Below are 21,979 nucleotides of genomic sequence, written 5' to 3' on the forward strand. Positions count from 1 at the left end.
GTCTTCAACATTAAAGAAGTTGTTTTCCTGGCGAGCTTTCGAGGAGAGCGATTAGGTCTCTGAGCGGCAGCGACCAGCTGATCTCGCCAATCCATTCGTATCGCGAAATAAGAGGTCCATTTTCACAAATGCCATTGTCGATTGTAAATTCTCCAGTGTTGATTGCATATCCTCGTACAACTGGCACCCCGGCATCCGAAAAGATCGTTCGGCGCATAGAAAAGCCATCAATAATCAAAACTCCATAGAGAGAATAGTGATTATTAGTGTATCCACCGCATGCTTCAATCATCTCAGAACCATGCATCTGCAAAATTCCTTCGTTTCCCCTCTCGACTCTCAAACTGAGAGGGATGATTTGGTGCATTGCACGGTTCAAAATGAAAACCACGCGAAGTTTGTCTCGTCCCCTTGGTGCCTTCCGTTAAGATTGCATTAAAGCAAGGGAAACTGACGGTGGAGTCGCATTTCGTGCATACATTGGGCAACCAACCCAATTCCAGTGGTGGATCGCCAAATCGGCGCTTACAATCAACGAGCGGTAATTAAATTCATCATTAACCTCATCTGGCACTGCGGAACCACTCAGCTGAGAAGGCATTGTCTGCTTGGACTATTAGGGGATTGACTCGGGGGTCGAGTTGGAATTGGGGACACTGAACAGCTGACTTGGACCGACTGATTGCGGGGAGTCACCAATCTGATGGGAAGACTCGGTAGCGGTGTTTATCGCAAGTTGATGGTCTGTAGTAAGCGGAGTCTCAAGATCATTGGCCAAATCAGATGTGTCGGGGTGCAAGGGATGAGTTTGTGAATCGTCCTACATGGTGCAATCACAGTCAGTTTCAAATTTCCCAAACACGGGGTAGAATTGGCTGTGGTGGGGATAAAATTAATTTGACTGATCTTTTAAGGTTTTCAGTCGTAGCGAGAGGATCGTTATTTATAACAATGTCTTCGGTGTACATAGAGATGTTATTCTCCGCATCCTTTTGACCAGTCGCCATCCTCACTGAATTGGATGTCCTCGTGGTCCTATAGAATAGCCATCGTTAGTCTCCGAGGTCTAAAGAGGATAGTCGGGCTAGAATTGGGGTTGTACACCAAACCAACAGGTGTGATAGATCCGCTAGTGGTACCTAGAGGCCCATTGCAAGTAGGCATTTCTTCAGTGACCACAGAAACGTGAAATTCAGCGTCCTCACACCAGTCTTCGTGCTCACTAACGGGGTGTTGAAAATCATCGTCGTCCTATAGTGTGGCCCCCTTTTAGTTTCTGCAACCTGAAATAGATGCACGAGCTGAAAATTGGAAAAGATACCGATTGAAAGGCTATGACAGAGCCATATGTTGTATCGTGCAGCCCATTGTTGATGTGCAGGTCTTCAGCGTCCACGACGATATCATGTTGAATAAAAGGAACTTGAGCCTTTTTTGCCGTCCTAAAGCGTAGTGATTTAAGTCTCTGGGGTCTATAAGCGATAGGCAAGCTAGAAGTGGGGATAGACACCAGAATGCTAGCGGGGGCAGTGTCGGTGGAACTGACATCGAGGTCTTCGGCATCCACAGTGAATTAATTCTCGACATTCCCAAGCTGTCTTGATCAACTGGAAGTTGGGCATACTCGACACTCTTAAGCACAGTTATAGTTAGCATGTAGGGTCCAAAAGAGATTAGGTTCTGAAAGTGGGGACAGATACCAGTTTGCTAGCGTTGGTGGGGCCGGTAGAAGTTGTATCCAGATCCCCAGTGTGGATAGTGGAGATTTCAGTGTTTGTGGCGAGAGCTTTGGTTTTCATAGCAGTGTCATCTGCAGCATTCTCCAGCCCGTCATTATGTTTACGGATAAGAAGTTGAGCATACTCGTCACCCTATCGCATAACCATTTTTAGTTTGTCAAGGTTGAAAAAGATGAAAATTCGGAAACGGGTAGATTATACCAGATTTGTGGCGGTAGAAAAGCTAGCCTCGTCTTCAATGTTTGTAGTGGGGATATGAATGTCCACTGAAAGGGACTTAGCTGTGATAACGACATTGTTCTCAACTTACTCTGTGCATTTGTGATGTTCACGAATAGCACGTTGAACACACTCGTCGTTCTATTTAGTCGTGGTTAGTCTCGGGTATGAAAGATACGCGACTTGGTAGTGGAGATTGTTACCAGTTTGCTTGCGGTGAGATGGTAAGTGGAAGTTGTAGCCAGTTTTTTGGTGTCCGTCGTGGGGGTTCAGGGTCCACAACTAGGGCTTTGGTCTTCGTGGCAATGTCATATTAAAGATCCTCACACCAATCAGACTGTTTGCGAACAAGAAGACGCGCGAACCTCTCGTCCTGAAAAGTGTAGCAAGTTTTAGTGTGCAAGGCCTCAAGTAGATTAGGGTTAGAAGTGGGAATGGATACCAATTTAGGGGCCGCGATTGGGACAGTAGATGTTCTAGGGGTGGCTCTGGTCTTCATAGCGATGTAACTCTCTACATCATCCCAGCAGTCAAACTGTCCCCGGATTAGAAGGCGCGCGCATGTTTATCGTCCTAAATAGTGTAACAGTTGTCAGCATGTCATGTCTGAATTAGGCATGTGAGATATAAATGCGGATAAGTATAAGTTCAGGGACGTTAGAGGTTGGAACCATAGCTCTCTTCTTCATGGCCATATCATTCTCTTTTTCCTCCCACCAATCGAAATGCTCACACATAAGGAGGTTTTTAAGCCCTAAGCCCGCCAAGCCGCCTATAAGCTATCTAACCTAGCTGTAGGTCGTTCCTTAGGCCTTATTCAAAGCGCGCTGGATTTGCTTCCGCTTCGCTCAGCAAATCATGATTTGTACGCGTATCGACTCCCGGTGTCCGCTTACGGGTGGCTGGTAAAAAGAAGTAGACATACATACTACAATGAATGTAGAGTCTGTTTGTGAAAGTTTAAACAAGTTCCCTACCACTTCCGGCCTAAAAGAGACTCTTCTAACATTCTCGTTAAATCCAGTAAGCTTAATTAAATCAGCTTTATGTTCATTCCTTTTTAATAGAGGTTACTTAGCACTAGCATTTTTCTTATGACCACCCGAAGGGCGGTCTGAGAGACCTATAACTTCGTATCTTTATAAATGCTTAGTCTATCATTTTATAAAATTTTGAGCCAAAAGACAATGGGGGCGGGGCGGGTTCGCTATGCCCCCCCTATAATGTAGGATCTAGGTTGAGTGTAAAAGTTCGACTCCTAGCTCGTTGCGGGTTGGGATTCGCCGTACCTTGGGCCCAAATTTGGGCTTTGGGGAAATCCATCGTTATCAACTTGGAGTTGACGACTGAGGTCATGATTACAACGTCACAAATCCATTGGAGGACTCAATTGAACAAAAAGGTCCAATCTGCTCTAAACCATCAGGTCCAATTCTTCAAACTGACTACTCTCTACAATGTCCACAACAGACTTCACTCTGACTTTCACAGGCGATGTTATGCTCGGCCGCCTGCTCGACCAACTAATGCCCGAGCATGTTGCCAACCAGCACGATGAACGCATCGCCAGAACCTTCATCAAAGCCCATCCAACCCTCCTCTCCCAAGGAAACTACACACCATCTTCTCCGTGGGGCACAACCCTCCCCCTCCTGAACTCCTCTACACTAGCATGCATTAATCTGGAAACTGCCGTGACAACTGCCCAAATCCCGTGGCCTAACAAGGTATTCAACTACCGCATGCACCCCGCAAACCTAGGCCCCATTCTGCACGCCGGCGGTATCGACTATGCAAGTCTCGCTAATAACCACACTCTCGACTTTGACACCGAGGGTCTCACAGAGACCGTGCAAACACTGCAAGCGGCGAACGTGGCTTACGCAGGGGCTGGTGAAACAGCCGATGATGCACGCAAGCCTGCTGTGCTACATCTGCCCCGGGCCTCAGAGCCTGTTGATGAAAGCAAGCAATACCGCTACACGGTCCATATATACTCCGCCTCTGATCACCCGCATGTGTGGGCTAGCATGCCGGGATTCAACCTTTTTGATTACACTCGCGATACTCGTGCTCGGCTGCGGGAAATGCTTGTTGATGCCGATGAGACCAAGCCGGCGTTGAAGATTTTTTCAGTTCACTGGGGGCCGAATTATGCTTGGCAGCCGGATGGTCGGATCACATCGCTTGCCCATTTCTTGGTCGATGAGTGTGGCGTGGATATTGTTCATGGCCACTCATCGCATCACGTTCAGGGTGTGGAGATTTATCATGGAAAGCTTGTCATTTACGGTTGTGGGGACTTTGTGGATGATTATGCCTTGAATGAGGAGTACAGAAATGATCTTGGGGCTTTATGGAGGGTTGTTGTTCGGGAAAAGAGTGGTGTTGGGCTTAGATTGGAGAGATTGGAGATCTTCCCGACGCGAGTTGAGTGGTTTAGTGCTGTTTTGTTAGATTCTAGAGATGCTGACCATGTTTGGGTGAGGCGGAGGATCTCCGAGCTCAGTGGGGAGTTGGGAACAACTGTTAAGCGGACGCTTGGGGAGAAAGGGGAGCTTATTGTTGAGTTGTCTGGGGAGTAGCTAAGGTAGTGAATTAAGCTAGAATTTTATACTAAAAATACTAGCTATAGAGAAAGGTCTACGTTAGTAGGCTTTATTAATTAAAGCTTTACTCTATATAAGAAGCCTACCTAGCCCGTTAGATTATGTATTAAATTAGCCTATTAAAGGCTTCTTGTCAGGGTGCGGGCTGGCAGGACGGTATGATAGGAGATGACTGGTAGGAACAGGTCGTAACAGATCAGATTCCACTTGACAGGTACAGGCAGGGGCAGGCTATTATACAAGACGTAGCCCCCAGAGCTACAACAGGATCTAGAACTGAAGTTCAGATAAACAGGTCGGAGATCACGTGCCGTGATCTTCCTCTTACTAAGCATCACGGTTCGCACCGTGACACCCAGTCCGCCCTTCTCGCACTGCGAAGGGAACACTTGGCTTCCCCTCCCAAGCTGAGGTTGATAAATTCCGACGATACGGCGACAGATGGTATAGAGATGCCCACTCTACACCTACTCCATCACAAAACGAGGACACCCCCCCTACGGCACCCACCAGCAAACGTCGCTTAGGGGAAACAACGAGTCCCCACCTAGCTCCCAAGTCTCTATCCCGACACAAGAAATGGACGTCGACAACAGCACCCCCGCCTCGTCTGAATGATAGGACACCCTAATAGACTCAGACGCGCGCGGCGCGTACGACCCTCGGTCCCACGGGAGGTCCTAGTCTTCTGGGCCAAAGTCCGAAGACAGACGGCGTGTCACACAACCGCCCTCCAACTTGCTTACGAATCCGCATGCGATGTGGTCTGCATCCAGGAGCCCTACGTCTCTGCTCCAACAAAGAAAACGGGACACCCGGCATACGACTGCTACGCCCCGACCGACGAATGGGATAGCTCTGACCCTACCTCCTTCGAATCAGAGAGACCACGAGTTCTTACCTACGTGAGGAAAAACTCCGGCCTCAATGCCCAACAACACCGGTCTAGCCAAGACCGAGACCTCCTCTGGGTCAATGTCAATGGCTTTCTTATACTCAATATCTACCGCCAACTGACCACAGACAAAGTCATTGACTATGTAACCAACTTGTATTGTTCGAGGGGGACCCTGCCGCGACCCGGGATGCGAGTGACGAGGGACTCATGGTCAGACCCGGTGGCGAGGTCTTCCCTGACGACTGTCGAGGCGTAGGGTATGTTGGAGAAGGTGAGATCGAGGACGTGTCCCGCCTGGTGAGTGGGCACTCCTCGTTCTCCGATGAAATCAAGGCCGCTGTCGCTTGACCATTGTGCAATTTCGCCTCCGCGGTTAGCGTTAGCGACGCCGGGTTCGAAGGCTTCGTTCCTAGCGTTGAAGTCCCCCCCGATTAGGGAGTTCTGTGAGGGGGTGAGGTTGGTTACATAGTCAATGACTTTGTCTGTGGTCAGTTGGCGGTAGATATTGAGTATAAGAAAGCCATTGACATTGACCCAGAGGAGGTCTCGGTCTTGGCTAGACCGGTGTTGTTGGGCATTGAGGCCGGAGTTTTTCCTCACGTAGGTAAGAACTCGTGGTCTCTCTGATTCGAAGGAGGTAGGGTCAGAGCTATCCCATTCGTCGGTCGGGGCGTAGCAGTCGTATGCCGGGTGTCCCGTTTTCTTTGTTGGAGCAGAGACGTAGGGCTCCTGGATGCAGACCACATCGCATGCGGATTCGTAAGCAAGTTGGAGGGCGGTTGTGTGACACGCCGTCTGTCTTCGGACTTTGGCCCAGAAGACTAGGACCTCCCGTGGGACCGAGGGTCGTACGCGCCGCGCGCGTCTGAGTCTATTAGGGTGTCCTATCATTCAGACGAGGCGGGGGTGCTGTTGTCGACGTCCATTTCTTGTGTCGGGATAGAGACTTGGGAGCTAGGTGGGGACTCGTTGTTTCTCCTAAGCGACGTCCACGCGAAGTCGCCTTTAAAGGCTGCTTTCCTGGACGGCCTAGTGACAGTTTGGAAACCGTCCTCCCCGACCCGGGGGACTTTCCTCTTGCTGGTGGGTGCCGTAGGGGGGGTGTCCTCGTTTTGTGGTGGAGTAGGTGTAGAGTGGGCATCTCTATACCATCTCTCGCCGTATCGTCGGAATTTATCAACCTCAGCTTGGGAGGGGAAGCCAAGTGTTCCCTTCGCAGTGCGAGAAGGGCGGACTGGGTGTCACGGTGCGAACCGTGATGCTTAGTAAGAGGAAGATCACGGCACGTGATCTCCGACCTGTTTATCTGAACTTCAGTTCTAGATCCTGTTGTAGCTCTTCGAGCTACGTCTTGTATAATAGCCTGCCCCTGCCTGTACCTGTCAATGGGAATCTGATCTGTTATGATCTGTTCCTACTAGTCATCACCTATCATACCGTCCTGCCAGCCCGCACCCTGACAAAGGATATAAGATTAATAGATACCTAGCTAAATAGATGATTTTACTACATTTAATTTCATGGAGCTTTGATGGACATATTTACATTTTAAATTATATAGGTTATGTTAGGGTGGCGGCTCGCTTGCGGTGGCGGCTCGCTTGTGAAACACGTTACCCTTTTATCAGTTACAAGATATAAGGCTTACCTAGCACAAATCCCCTACTGAATGTTAAAGCCTATGGAATGGTGCAATGATAAGATCCAGGTGGAACTACGCTGGGTCCCCGCACATGAAGGCATTCCGGGGAATGAGGCTGCCGACATGTATGCAAAAGAAGCAGCTACCACCACCGAGACCAACGTTCATGATACCAATGCCAACACCAATGCCAACACCAATGCCAACACCAGTGCCAACACCAATGCCAACACCAATGCCAACACCAGTGCCAACACCAATGCCAACACCAGTGCCAACACCAATGCCAACACCAGTGCCAACACCAATGCCAACACCAGTGCCAACACCAATGCCAACACCAATGCCAACCATAACCTATTTATCCGGCTTGCCGCCGCAGCGAGCAAGAGTGTGAAGCGAGAATCGACGATCGCGTGGGAGAAGGCATGGACAAAGGGAGGATCGAAGAGGACAGCGAGGAGGACGAGGAGGATGATCGAGGTGCCAAGCAAGTCAAATTTGACTTATTGGAAGGGCCTGCGGAAAGCGACAACATCAGTTTTGATCCAACTCCGCACAGGTATCATCGGACTTGCTGAATATCTGTCCAAAATCAAGCATGAATTCATCATCATCATCATGTTATAGCCTACTATCAGGCTATAATACAATATCTGCTGGAGCGCCAACTAAGATTAAAATTGAAAAACAAAGTCCTGAAATCGCTCTATTTTGAAAAGAGAATGCCAAATTTAAATCTAAAGTAAGATATCTCAACTAGTTTATAGTAGAAATAAGACCTAACATAAGTGTTGGAAGGTCACGTGACCACCCACTGTTTGCTCCCAGTACTTAGTCTCAGTCATAGCATGTAGATAGTTTCTCTCTCTCTCAACGCATCAAGAGATTTCCAGTTAAATCTACATTCATCGTAGATCTCTAGTATCTCTAACAGGTTATGAGCCTCGCGCTTTCGAGTCCTCTACATAACTGTACAGACTCGAAACCCTGGTTTTCCTCCCATTGGTGTACTGCGTCGCACCACCCCACTGTGGAACCTCTGTGGTCTCGTTTTGACCCCACAAACCAGAGTTTTCATCACCCTATTGGACGAGATTAACACCTCGCCTACCCCTTGGGATCTTCATCCATTGTAGGTGGATCCTATCTCGTCGCCGTCAAATCACGTCGCCGAAAACCCTCGACAACCCGAAAATCGGACCGTCGAACCCCACATTCCACTCGCTACCCGCTGTAGCGAGCCAATCACATACCTCTCTTGACGAGCACATCGGTGCGGAAGAAGACGTCATGCAGGCCTCGTACAATATTGAGGACTTTACCATCAACAGCCATGAGATTGACATCTCATCTGCCGTCCCAAAATTGAAGGGACAATCCAACTTCAGAGACTGGGAAACCGCTCTCTACATAGCTCTTGCAGCTAACAACCGTTACTACACATACATGATTTCTAATGGGATCCCAATCCCAAAGATCCCCGAGTATCAGGACTCCAGTCCTGAAGCTGTTCGCAATCTTCTTATTGAAGAAGCTCAGGATCTTGCAGGTGATCATACTACAACAGTTGTCATCTCTGTTGCTGAAATTCGTGATCGTGTGAAGCAAGTCATCGAGTCAAACATTGTACTCCGAAAAGAGTATAACTTGAAATGTACAAACTGGGATCTGTGCAATTCGAGAGCGAATCTCTTACTAAGAGGCACTCTCTCTCCAGAGCCTTTTTCTCATATCGCTCAAAACACTGATGTACGGGACTCATTTAAGAAACTGCGTGCGACGTACGCTGTTACATCCCATCAACATTCATTCGCCCGCTATACCAAGTGGACTGATCTTCGCTTTAAGAATGGAACTGCTAGCGAGTTTGTACGCAAGTTCCAGGAAACTCTTCGTGATCTCACATCTATTGATGGCAAGATAAACTCGGTTTATGTACTATGCCAGTTCAAGAAAGCCATTAATGAAAACCCCAAGTGTTATGCCTTTCTCCAGAACCTTAGGGTTGATGAGAAGGATGTCAATCTCATGGACCAAGTCTACGCCGAATTCCTCGAGGTAGACATCCATAACCGGTCTATGAACCCTTCCTACAACGCAAACTCGACTACTGTTCAAACCTCGTCGTCGTCGCACAATGACAAGAAGAAAGACACAAAGAAAGGAGGCAATGACAAGCAATCCAATTCGAATAACTCATCGAGTAATAATCACAACAAGGACAAACCCTCGAAGAAGAAGACCGACTTCGTCAGAGAAGAGAACGTCATCCTTTGCAGACATCATGGGACTCTTGGAAATCATTACTCCAACAAGTGTCCCTTGCTAAAGAATTCGGCAAATGCCACTACCATTCAACAACCTCAGCAGCAACCTCTTTTTCAACAGGTTGCAGTCTCTCAACCAGGCCAAATCATAGGCCAGGTTGACAACCAAGGTCGGATCCTTTCTCTACCGCAACAACAGCCTCGCCAGGGAGCGAATGCAATCTTTGCGCCAGCATCCTACCCCACCGTACCGCAAAAAGGCCCTCCATCGGGGGATCCCCTAGCGCGGTATAAAAATCTCTTTACGAATGTGCTCTTTGCCGGTATCCAGGCAAATGCAGTTCATGGTTCCCATATTGTGTCGAAGGAAGGCCTATTGGCTAACGACAACAATGATGTTACCCGCTGGATGATCGATTCCGGTACTAGCACACATATGACTCCCCACAGATCTGTCTTTGTCAACTTTAGACGGTGTGTATTGCCTGTTTCGACAGCCACTGGGGATGTCTTCTACACTGAGGGATATGGAGATGTAATCCTACACCTGCTGGATCAAGATTCATCAGGAAAAATGGCCCCTCTCACTCTCCAGAAAGTGTGGCTTGCGCCAGATCTTCGCTCCAGCTTGATATCCATGTCTGCTCTCGACAAGGCAGACATTGGCACATGGACAAAGAATGGCATGATGACATTCAAACATCAAGATTTCTATGGCCCAGAGTCTACCATTGGTTTTGCTACCTGTGAAGGAGAACATTACTGGTTGAACTGCGCTGGCATTGACAAGATTGATCATATGATTGACTGTAATCTTGTTACTGGCTCTCCAAACTCTGTCTTTGCTACACAGAGAGAGATCATACCTATCTCCATCGATCTGGCACATCGTCGAGCTTGTCACGCCGGCGAGGAGCGTGTACGAAAAATGGAGATATTTGCTGACGACGTCAAGCTAAAGAAAGGCGCCGGCGTCACCTTTCCTTGTGCTCCTTGCATTAAGGGTAAGGGCCACGCATTACCTTTTGGCAAAGAACGATCTATTAGATCAAAGCCTGGCGAGTTCATTCATCTAGACGTCTGGGGACCGATCTCTATCGCGTCTCACGGAGGTGAGCATTATTTCGTGACGTTTACGGATGATGCGACCCGATTTACATGGCTGTTTCTACTAAAATCACGATCTCAAGTCACCGAGGTCTACATACAATTGGAGACCTATTTGAAGACTCAGTTTAACTACGTCATCAAGAAGGTCCACGGCGATGATGCTCCAGAGCATAAACCACTTGCTGCTTACCTTGCTAGCAAGGGAACGGTATGGGATCCAACTCCTCCCTACACCAAGCAACTGAATGGTGTCGCCGAGATCAAAAATCGTCATCTTGTTGAGCCGTTAGTCGCTGTTATGGCCGAGTATCAGCTTCCAAAATATCTTTGGGGACTTCTTCTTGGTGGAATCAATTACACCATGAATCGCCTCTACGCGTCGAAGATTGGCATGTCTCCTTACGAAGCCTTTTTCGGCAAGAAGCCAAATCTCTCAAACCTTCGTGCTCTCGGTTGTCAATGCTGGTTTCTCATCCCAAAAGAGAAGCGAAATACAAAGCTAGATCCTCACATGGAGGAGGCAAGGCTGCTCGCGTACGACGAAGGAGACAACTATGTGGTCTACAACGTCCGTACCAAGAAGATTGAACGTTCACGGAACGTCATTTTCAATGAGAATCCTTCTCCGGCAAGTCTGCCGGACCCTGCCTATGATCTTAATATTACAGGCATGAACCAAGAACATGAACATGATTCGCAGGATCGTCATATCCCAATCGATTTCCTACGGCCTCACCTCGAGAATCCGTTTAACATACGATCTACCTCCCCACCCTCTCCTACGGTCGAAGATGATCCCGAGGATCAAACGAGGGCTCCGAATGCTCTCGACCCGTCGAATCCCGCGCTCTTTGAAGAAGATCTTGCGTGGTCAAATGATGAAATGGCGGGCAGTTTTGGCAGGTGTGTGGTGGAACAAAGGGTGGATACTGGTGCCCACTTTGAAGCAGGTGGGCGAGGGGTTCTCGTCGAACCACAGCCTGTTTCCCGACAGGTTGTTAATATGGACATTCCCCTGGAAACAACCATTGATCTATCTCAGGAAGATCCTCTGCAAGATGACGAGTATCATGATCAATCACCATTACAGCATGATCAAGTAACTTTTGAACATAATTTCTCTCGCCTAGATCCGGTACCGGATGACAGGAGTCGAGATCAAAGCTATGTTCAACCCATTCAGCCCATTCAGCCAGAAACTGGCCAGTTACGACGATCAACACGGATCAAGAATCCTAGCAGAGCTTACATTGAAAGCCTGGCTAGCAAGTCATTCTTTGATTCCAATGTTCTTCGGTTGCTCGCTGAACAGCCAGAGATCCTAATCAGTCTTTTCGCAAATGCTACCTCGAATGAGCAGTACGCTGTATCCAAACTGACGCCTAAAGACATAGGCTTTGAACCTAACAGTTGGGAACAAGCTATGTCCTGTGTCGAGAAAGACAAATGGCTAGTCGCTGCTCACAAAGAACTACATCGTCATCTTGTTAACGGCACCTGGAGAGTGATGTCCAGGACTAAGAGCAAGAAGAAACCTCTTACCCTCCGATGGGTGTTCAAAGTTAAGCATGACGGTACCTACAAGGCACGGCTTGTTGCTCGTGGCTTTCGTCAAGTCAAAGATCTAGATTTCTACGAAGTCTATGCCGTTGTCGCTAAGCCGATGTCTTTCAAGGTTTTTGCTGCAGTCGCTGCGGCAAAAGGATGGTATCTACACCATGTAGATATTGTCACTGCCTTCCTCTACGCTGAATTGAAGGAACCAAGTGAGATTGAACTGCCTGAGATTCAAAGAGAAGAGTATCCTGATCATATTGGGCTGCTTATGAAGACGATCTACGGATTGAAACAGAGCCCCCGGGAGTGGTATTCACTACTCCATGATGTCCTAGTATCTATGGGTTTTGACCGTACCCAGTCAGATCATTCTATCTTCGTCAAAAGACAACATGGTGGTTCACCACTCTATGTCATGGTGTATGTGGATGACTTGCTAGTCCTCTCTCCATCGGAAGACGCTATCCAACAGTTCAAAAGCGCTATTTCAAAGCATTTTGACACTTCCGACAAGGGCAAGCTTCAACGATATCTCGCAATCAACGTTCACTATGCCAATGGCATCATACATTTGTCGCAAGCCGACTATGTTGAGAAGATTCTCGTCCGCTTTGGTCTTGAAAACTGTAAGCCAGTTGTTACGCCTATGGATGAGAAGCAAGCTTTGATCCCTTTCGAAGGCACTGCAACGAAGGGACAGATACATGAATACCAGACGAAAATCGGCACCCTGATCTGGTTAATGGTCTCTACCAGGCCAGATATCTCATTTGCTGTTATTAAGCTGGCTAAACATGCCAAGAATCCTAGCGACGTACATTTTCAAGCCCTGAAACGTGTTTTTCGCTACCTCACCGGCACCAAGTTACTCACGATCTCTTTTCACCCCAGCATGCAAGATGCAGCTGTATGTGGATACTGTGACGCCGATTGGGCTGGCCCACACAGTGAGAAAGGACTTTCCACATCCGGCTTCTTGTTCAAAATGGCTGGTGGAGCTATTTCTTGGACGTCAAAAAAGCAACCCTGTGTCGCTCTCTCTACGACAGAGTCAGAGTACATTGCCGAATCCCTCGCAGTACAAGAGGCGATCTGGTTAACACAGCTGCTTACGGAACTTGGAATTGAAGGGTTTCTTAGGAAGCCAATCCCGATTTATGCGGATAATAACGGAGCTATTGCTCTCGCTTCCAACCCGGAATTTCATGCTGCGACGAAACACATCGCGATCCGCTTTCACAGGCTACGCGAAGAGGTTGCCGCCGGCAACGTTAAATTCGTCAAGATCCCGACTGCTGATATGGCAGCGGATGGACTGACAAAACCCCTTGGCAAAACGCTATTCAAGCGCTGGATCATCCAAATGGGCCTCACGGTCTATAAAAACGCGCTGAATGGATAATTTACGGTTTGCATACTACAAATGGGGGGTTAATGAAGGTCAAAAACTGGTTTTTTACATGGAGAATTGGGGTTGTTTAAACTATGCTTTCGACTAATAGTGCTAGTCGTGGGGGGTGTTGGAAGGTCACGTGACCACCCACTGTTTGCTCCCAGTACTTAGTCTCAGTCATAGCATGTAGATAGTTTCTCTCTCTCTCAACGCATCAAGAGATTTCCAGTTACATCTACATTCATCGTAGATCTCTAGTATCTCTAACAATAAGATTCAGGGTTATCGAACTTTAATGTAGAGCTAAAAACTAAATCGAAAGACCTTTAGATAGTCCTCCCAAGTCCGGTGCTACCTAAAAGGCAGGAAGTAATACTCTATAATACTTAGAGATATAAATTTCTAATTTAATAGTGCACTCAGTAGTCTTGTTGATTCTTACCACATTGCCTCTTTTGATTATGCTGAGATTTCCCAGGGTTGTTCTCAAAAGAAGAAACAAAATTGGAAGGGAAAACTGGAGAACATGCAGAGTGCCAGTTGGAGCTATATTGGGCAAACTTTTGGTGTCTTTGGCTGATATCTATCTTCGTTTTTCATTCTCTTGGACTTCATTTGGTTACTGGATCTCCAATGAATCAAATATCTTGTTTCAATACATTCGTGGGTGGGCTTTTATCAAGCAACCGACAGTCGAACGTTGTTTTCAACTCGCTTTGATTTTTACGTTCCATTTAACATGCTTTGCTTCATTACGAAAGATCATCACCGGTAGTGTTTCTCTCATTTTGAGGACAACCAGTGCAATTTTAAACCGAAAACCCGATTCAAGATAGATATCAGGCTGAATCAACATCTTCGTGTTTTCAAAGATGGTTCTAAAGATTCATATACACAAAGCAACAACGTAAGCCAACTGAACTGTGCAGCTAGAGAGTATCCTGTAGAAATTATCAGTTAGATTCAAAAGCCTTGGAAGATGATAGGCCGGAAAACACGCTATTTATGCACTGCAATATCCAAAATCCTAGCTATAATTGAATGCCTGAAGTCCAATGATATTCCCCAAACAGTATTCAGTGAATAGCAAGGCTCTGGCGACTTGTTTATTGGTACGCCCAGCAATTTTGAAGTTGACGTTTGTAAGACTCCTGCTAAATTCCAAGTCTTGGAAATTTTACTGATGATGGCATGAGTGGTTCAATTAGCTTACTGACCATAAGCTAATTTGCATGCTACTTTGCACCTATTTTATTGATAAATCGCACACCGTTTCCAGGGGTAAAATGCCCGAGAGCGTGGGGAGGCTCAAACGAGGCGGGTGGACCCATCCATGAAATCACGACATCATCGCCGCAATTGCGCGTTTCTGGGGCGATATGAGCATATTTCCTTTAAGATTGTCTCGCAATTAGCTGGACGCTAGGGGAATCGTGGTGCCCACTGAAGAAACAAGAAACCTCACAACATAATGAGTTAGGCTCAAAATCTTGTTCTCGGCGGAATCTAGGCGAAACTTCCAACATCCCAAAAACACATGTACATTTGGCTTGGCACACGTGCTTGACCCCCATGAGATGTTTTCTTGGAATTTTGTGAGATAATTGAGGTCCACTAAGTAACTCATTATATCGTGGAGGGACTTGGAAATCCATGTCATACGGTTGCACGACCTTGCACCTGACAGCTCGCTATACTTAGAAAGTCTTTGCTACATTGACTGTGGGGGTTTCAGGGTACGGTTTTCTATCAACGCGAACTGGCACGAATAAGGAATCTACGTCATGGTAGCTGTGACATATGTATTAAACATGATCATTTCGGGTGATATCGCTGATATCGGATGCGTGGGATGAGAGGGAACTTTATGGGATAGGAAGGATGCGAAATAGATTGAGCAGGTCGCTCACAGCCTCGGCAGACATCAAGAGCGACGATATCCTTCGGGAAATGGAAAATTTGTGTATCACAGATGGCTTTTCGTAAGCCGATACAAATGTAAAACCACTACAGTGAATGTGTTAGGAGAAGATCAAGCATGGCATGTGCATCACTTCGCGGCTCCCACTTCTTGTAGGTGCTGGATCAGTTGTATACGCATTTTAGTTACTTAAGTTTACTCTGTGTAAAAACAATGTCTCCTAGATCTCCTAGCGCCAAGGATGCTATTAAAAGATTCTATCGTATGTAAAATCTCAATCAAAACTCGCCAGGCCCCTTTCCGAAAAAGCTTCCTTTGGGGACAGTCAACCACGGGACGGACTTTGAATCGTATGTATTGGACCCCACAGTGTTTCCCCACCAGTTGAAATTGACAGCGTGGTAGCCCAGCGCGAAGAAAATGATGACCGTCGCAATGGCGGTGCCAGTATCCATGGCTGCTTGGAGCAAATCTAGGCACGTTATAGATTAGTGATTGGTTCTCGGCAGGGAAGAATTTAGAAAGTGGGATCTCACAGTTGTAGCGTTTCCACCAGTCAAATGCACGCTTGCGGATCAAGTAGTTGAAGATAAAGCCAAAGATAAACCAGAGGGAGTATTGAGCTGTTTGGTCAGACTAACGGAACTCCGGCAAGAAAGTTTTAGGAGACATACTGGTGTTTGCGGGAGGAATGTTTCCTGCTGCATTGAAGAAAATCGGAACGTTGATATAGCGAACCCAGCTGTTGGGATAGCGGCGGTAAATGAAGTACACAATTACAGTAACAACAGGCTAGAGAGTCAGCATAGCAAAATCAAATCTGTGTGTTTTAGAAACTCACCCCGATAAGGAAGAAATAGACAAGGCCATTGTACACCTGTCCAGACTGGAACATCCGCTGGGGACCGATTGTGCCCCAAATTAAGGAAGCGTTGTACATAACTTTGGCACCATTGCATGTGAATCGTTGCTTGTTTTTTGGTTCACAGAGGTTATCAATGTGTCCCATCATCCATCGTAACACTGTATTCTGGTTAGCTCAAAACCAAAGATTGAAATTGAAGAAAAAAAAAAAAAAAGAAAACATCGTACCTCCAGTCTGAGTGGCGGTTGCTAGAATACTAGCATAGATCTGGCCAAAGAACAGAACGCGCGGCGGGATTTTCTAAACAATCAGTCAAGTTCCACTAGCAGAGGCCAAAAAGAGCATACCATGTATTGCCCGAGTTTCAAATCCTGAGCGAAATCCATTCCATGTTTGACTGCATTATAGCCGTAGCACTTCACCATCAGATTGGCGATAGGCTTTCCAGGCCAGGCGTATCCGGCGATCATTTCCGTAATTATGTTGAGGAACACGCGCTGGTTTGTCGTTCCCTGCAGAATACCCTCAGGGACAATCAGAAGCATGGCCAACCCGAAGCAAACGACGATAAAGCCCCACACTGGCAGCTCTGTGTCCCAGTATTTGGTCGTCAAGATACCGAGTCCCAACATCACCAGCGTGAGCACCCCGTACCACCACTCTGGAACTTCCTTGTATTGACGCATCAGCCGACGGTGAATATCTTCACCCCCATGTTGTGAGTTCTTAAACCTGGCCCAAATTTCCGTGCCATTGTAAAGGTAGGTGTGGACCACAATTGCGGTCACGGCAGCAAACGATAGCCCGTAAGTCAGAGAGTAAGACATTGAGATATACATTGGAGAGTACTCTTTGTACTTGCTCTCACTGAAGTCTAAAGCCGAGTCGAGCACACGAGATACGTTGTACGTCTTTCCAGTGTTGTCGAAGGTGCCTGATGAGAGAAGTGGAAGGCTAGATCATCAGCATGTTGAAATCCTGTCCTCAAACTCGAAACTTACTATGCGCTGTACCACACATTGGAGTAATACAGAATCGGCGACAGGAAAAGGTAAAAGAACACAACAACAGCAAAGGCATTGCATGTGATGTAGAAAGGGGTCGTGAGGGGGAAACCAGCATAATTGATTTGCGTCCAGTCGATACTGATAGGTAAAAGACCTAATCCGGAATTCATCTGGGAAATGTGAAGTCAGATTCAGGCCAGAATTAACGAGAAGTTTTGTGGACTCACTCCGAATATCGTGTTGACCTTCTGGTTATGAGGCGCAATCCAAGTCACAAAAGCGAAGGTGCTCAAACTGGTCCAAATGTAATCCGGGAACCAAAACAGAACGAATGCAAATGCTGTAACGTAGGCAAAGAAGCGATACCGGGAAATGGTCCAACCGTTGGCTGGCGTACGGCTTTCAGGGTCATGCAGTGCTCGGAAAAGAACGGTGGATGATAGTGAGGTAGGCCAAACCAAGGCAGCGGGGTACACAATCCAACGGCGGGCAAGACCCGTCAGACCAAATCTAGAAAATCATCAGTGACTAAATAGAAAAGAAAAAGAAAACACAATCCACTTACCCAATCATCTGGGTTGTCAAAAGGTACAGGAATGAGAAGCCAGCTCCGAGGTCGCGGTTCCAGTATACAGGGCTGACGATTGCGACCAAGGCACCTTGCGCATAGGCAGTGGTAGCACTAATGTTAACACACTGGTTGGTTTGTCAGATCTAATTCATTGTGACCTATGTTTCAGAACGTGAAGTTTGGATGTTGCTCACAATAACAATGAAGGCGTGCTCTTTGATGGTAAATTTTCCTGGGTTGATATCGAATGAAAGCTTTCCTAGAGGAACCCTCCACCTTGGAAGCTTTTCCCATGCTCGGCCGATTGGAAAGACGAGGATTTGGGCGACAACGTAGCCTATTGTGAGGGACGGCTAGGCAAAAAGGATGTTGGTAAATATAAAAGGGGAGCAAGGAGCGACTTGAAACGTACATATCGTAGGCCGAAGAATTGGTTGACTCCGGAGAAAAGCAAAACAAAGACTGTCATCAAGATCCAGGCACGAACAGCTATGATGGATTGTTAATTCAATCACTAAACTGCAAAGATCATCGACTTACTATTGCAGGCGATTGTGGGATCATCTTTGTTGGATACACAAGCCGCAACCTCTGGAACTAAGAAGTGTCAACGGCAGCCGTTGGGAGATGTAGGTCAACCTACATGGTGACTGGTCTCCCTCCACACTCCATTTGAACGCTTCGACTGGCGTGAGCTCTGTAAGCTCCGCTCTGTCAGCTTTGTACAGCCATTCTCCTTGCTCTTGACTGGTGTGATCGGATTCGAGATCTGCCGTTATGGCTGGGGCCTCCGATATGTTTGGATCTTTAGCAGGATCTTTGAGACTCGCCATTGCTAGAATGACTTCAAGCTCAATCGCGGAGAAAATTGATGGGATGAGATATGGAAAAGTACTGGACGCTGGTTTCTAAATACCAGCTTGCAGCTGATCACTTTTTCCTCGCGTGGCTTGAGCCAAGCGAGTATGCAGCAGTGACGATAGATCCACCGAAAATGGCAACAAAATCCCCTCCCCCCGACATGGAACTACGCCCAACCTTAACAGTAAGTATATCTCCACATGGTATCATACTAATGTTGGTCATATCACCGGTGGAGCTGTGAATGCTTGCTGACGCACACCAGCGAGGCTAGATAACGAGTCGGGCGCCCGACTGCCGCATTTTTAAACGGATTGTTGAGGATGTCTCACAGGATTCCACCTGTTTACAGTACTTGTGGTCATGCGACTGATATCCCTGTAACAAAACCTTACTGTACATTTGCAAATAATTGGTCGGGAGTTTAAGATTCTCCCCAGGCGTTTATACAACATCATCCGATTCCGGAGGGATACCAGACCCACTTATCAAGGTGGGGGATATTCTGATAAGTTGGGACTGTTCCCACAACATGGCCTATACACGATGATTTTGGTGAGATCTAGGAGGGTAGTGAAGAAGAATTGATATGGCGAAAAGAGAAGACCGGCAAAAACAAAAAAAAAAAACTAGGATACTAATGAGAAATGGGCTACGCAATTTAGGCAACACACGCCAAGTACACACAAGGCGCATCTTCGGAGTGACTTCGGTGTGGCCGACTGCTTAAAGTCTTGATGGCGTGCCGAGGCGGCTTGATGAGCTTATTTCCACAGCTGACAGGATTCTCTTAGTGCATTCGCCTTCAAGTTCGACCTTCCAATTCCTCCGTTAAAACCAATCAAAGCAGCGCATTAACTATGGATTTGATTACTAGAATGGTGTCATTATTGGAGAAATTTACGCGTCCCTCTAAGTCTAACATTAAATTAAACGGTTGTCATATTTGAGGGCAAAATTGAGAGGCAAAAAGTGACGAGAGAAGAACACTGATTTGTAGGATTGAAGAAGCCAAGTTCTCAAATTTCTTTTGCATTTGACTTAACTTGAAATTGTTGAACCAAAACTTCTTATCAAGTACAACGTTCGGCTTGCAGCTCCGAATTCAGAGTGATGCATAGCGCTGCATCGGCCTAGACAAAGCGGCCAGTGCGGTTGATGGCGCGATTAGAAGGGATTTGCCCACTGATTCTCGCCCTTGTTCTTTGTTTCTCCTCTATCGGGGCAATCCTGAACGCAAATACAATTCCTGTTTAGAAGGAGACTGACGTAGTCCACAGAGACTGTAATCGATCTACCCCGTAAAAAAAATATATCCTTTTAGTCAGTCTTTCCAAGTTCGATTTTAGAAAATCTGGTGAAAAAAGGTTAGTTCTACCGAATTCGTGACATCCAATTTACCTGGTTTGGGATGAAAGAACTCATTTCACGTTGTGCTAACCACCGACTAATCCTTTCCGCCCGGTGAGCAGTAGGCTCGAGAAGAAAAACAGCGCAGATCAGAATTTGGCCAAATTATTGGCACAACTAAGCGACAGCCGTGGCCAGGGTTATAGAGGCGGGGGTCAATCGATTTCCCAGCCCCGGTATCCTCTCATTGGAGCCGTTCAACGTCGGGGTATCAGATTGAGGAGCTCCTGCTTGTGCTGATGAACCAACTCGTAATCCGCCTGGGACTGGAAAGCATGCTGGCTATGGCACTGCAAGTTCTCTGCGAGCACTGCCATCTTTTGTCGGGTCTCATCAGCGGTCAAATTGCCTTGAGTGGCCCCACACAGGACCTTCATCGTTTGCCTAGGCTCATCGGGGCTTTGATGGTTTCGGTGATTCGTCACAGAAGCCAATCAATATCATCATTGACATCCGGCCGTCTCAGTGTTGCTTGTCTGTAGTGTCCAGCGGGGATGGCTGGTAATGAGTGCATGCTTTGTTATTGCCATAAAAGTGACATCCGGTGCATGCAGCGATGTCTGAGTTGCCCTGGAGAAACCACACAGCAGTTCCATGGGCAGTGGCCTCAGCAGCTCACTCTCCACGGAGATGCCCAGGTAATTCCCGAGCTTTAGTGCTAATACATTGAGGTGATGATACAAAAAAGCCTTACGTGGTGGGAATAGCAAAATTAGAGACATGGGCTGTGTTTAAAATAATGGCCCATATCAGTGGACTTGTCCCCTCTGCTCCATTCTCGTCTCGGTTTCAAGGCAGCGTTCTTCTTGACGATAGAAATATACACCGAATACTACCATTTGAAAAGACTTTGAACGGTCTTTCGAAGCCCAAAATACCCGAACCAACACGATTGACCTTCGAGCTCATCTCTTATTCCACCAGACATAGCTCCGCTACTGGCATGAAAGTCAAACTGTCTTGAGGAATGCCCATGTTGGATTTGGGACCGCCTAGGTGACAGCAACAAGTACCTTCTTCGAAAAATGCTCTTCAAGAACCAAGTTGTTGTCGTCGGGAAGCAAAAGAGCATGTACACTACCATCTTACCGTTGCTCGCTGAGATTTTCGATTCTAATGCATCCGACGTACACTTCATTGGGGAGAAGCAAGCCGTGTGCGATCCCTAAAACCATCTATCGGCATGCAAAGCAGGAAGGATTCCTAGAGCCGCCCTCGTTGGAATCATTGTTTCGAAGAAGATCTAAGATTTTAAGGGATTAAACGGGTTGAAGACGGTTCATCTTGTTCGTGTCCTGCACCCGACCGAGCAGCGAGACAGGACCACGAATCGCCCCACGAGGAACATCTTAGTCAAAAGGAATTAAATGACGGCTACACCTGTTCATACCGGTGGCACAAGGATCTCCCGTTCTTTGAATGTCTACCGGGTGAAGTAAATATCCTGTGCTCAATCAGCATTCCCAATGCACAGGATCAGAAGATCAAGGTCCCTGATAGGAAAAAGAAGACCATCAGCACTGTAGCCACGGCTTGTGCGGAAACCCAACAAACGCAACTAGTTTGGCCCACTGACTGAACAAAGCATATTCCGGCACTCGTGTTTTTCCCCCATAGACGAACAGGATTTTGCTCTCAATACCACGGTCACCTGTACTACGCACGAACATGAGGATATCCGCTGCAAAGCGTCCAAAAATCTTCTGACGATCCTAACTTTTCGACGGGAGGGACCAATGGAAAATTGTCGGAATGGGCAATGGAAAATCTCGCCGAGCACCGGGTAAGTTGCTGGATAACTATGAGCATTGGCTGACAACAGTCATCGGTGGTCTGGCGAAATCCGCTCAACCCCGACCGGGCGTTTTTCGAAATGCATGTTTGTTACATTTCACAAGTTCCCAACG

The 21,979-nt window shown here is 47.1% G+C and overlaps 5 protein-coding genes across 5 annotated transcripts; 2 read left to right on the top strand and 3 right to left on the bottom strand.

The window, feature by feature from the left end:
• Positions 1–975: 975 nt before the first annotated feature.
• On the bottom strand, positions 976–2,457 carry Pdw03_8164 (Major facilitator superfamily domain, general substrate transporter; the record flags this gene model as incomplete). Its single annotated transcript, XM_066101884.1, has 8 exons — positions 976–1,035; positions 1,114–1,251; positions 1,322–1,442; positions 1,547–1,632; positions 1,701–1,871; positions 1,941–2,005; positions 2,050–2,099; positions 2,324–2,457. 8 exons carry the CDS (start codon positions 2,455–2,457, stop codon positions 976–978), a joined length of 825 nt encoding a protein of 274 aa, XP_065956967.1.
• Positions 2,458–3,415: 958 nt separating this feature from the next.
• On the top strand, positions 3,416–4,543 carry Pdw03_8165 (Polyglutamate biosynthesis protein, putative; the record flags this gene model as incomplete). The annotated part of the gene is made up of 1 exon (XM_014677819.1): positions 3,416–4,543. The coding sequence occupies one exon, from the start codon at positions 3,416–3,418 to the stop codon at positions 4,541–4,543; it is 1,128 nt and encodes a 375-aa protein (XP_014533305.1).
• Positions 4,544–5,603: 1,060 nt separating this feature from the next.
• Pdw03_8166 (putative RNA-directed DNA polymerase from transposon X-element) lies at positions 5,604–6,356 on the bottom strand (the record flags this gene model as incomplete). The annotated part of the gene is made up of 1 exon (XM_066101885.1): positions 5,604–6,356. One exon carries the CDS (start codon positions 6,354–6,356, stop codon positions 5,604–5,606), a length of 753 nt encoding a protein of 250 aa, XP_065956968.1.
• Positions 6,357–8,400: 2,044 nt separating this feature from the next.
• Positions 8,401–11,978, top strand: Pdw03_8167 (uncharacterized protein; the record flags this gene model as incomplete). Its single annotated transcript, XM_066101886.1, has 3 exons — positions 8,401–10,381; positions 11,033–11,846; positions 11,909–11,978. 3 exons carry the CDS (start codon positions 8,401–8,403, stop codon positions 11,976–11,978), a joined length of 2,865 nt encoding a protein of 954 aa, XP_065956969.1.
• A 3,658-nt stretch (positions 11,979–15,636) lies between these two features.
• Pdw03_8168 (Tetrapeptide transporter, OPT1/isp4) lies at positions 15,637–18,634 on the bottom strand (the record flags this gene model as incomplete). The annotated part of the gene is made up of 13 exons (XM_014677820.1): positions 15,637–15,830; positions 15,895–15,981; positions 16,033–16,150; positions 16,200–16,381; positions 16,451–16,523; positions 16,571–17,177; positions 17,225–17,400; positions 17,458–17,740; positions 17,796–17,926; positions 17,996–18,154; positions 18,214–18,290; positions 18,342–18,398; positions 18,445–18,634. 13 exons carry the CDS (start codon positions 18,632–18,634, stop codon positions 15,637–15,639), a joined length of 2,334 nt encoding a protein of 777 aa, XP_014533306.1.
• Positions 18,635–21,979: the final 3,345 nt, after the last annotated feature.

The sequence above is a fragment of the Penicillium digitatum genome, chromosome 3 (genome assembly GCF_016767815.1).
Source record: "Penicillium digitatum chromosome 3, complete sequence".
In the NCBI taxonomy this organism is placed as follows: Eukaryota; Fungi; Ascomycota; class Eurotiomycetes; order Eurotiales; family Aspergillaceae; genus Penicillium; species Penicillium digitatum.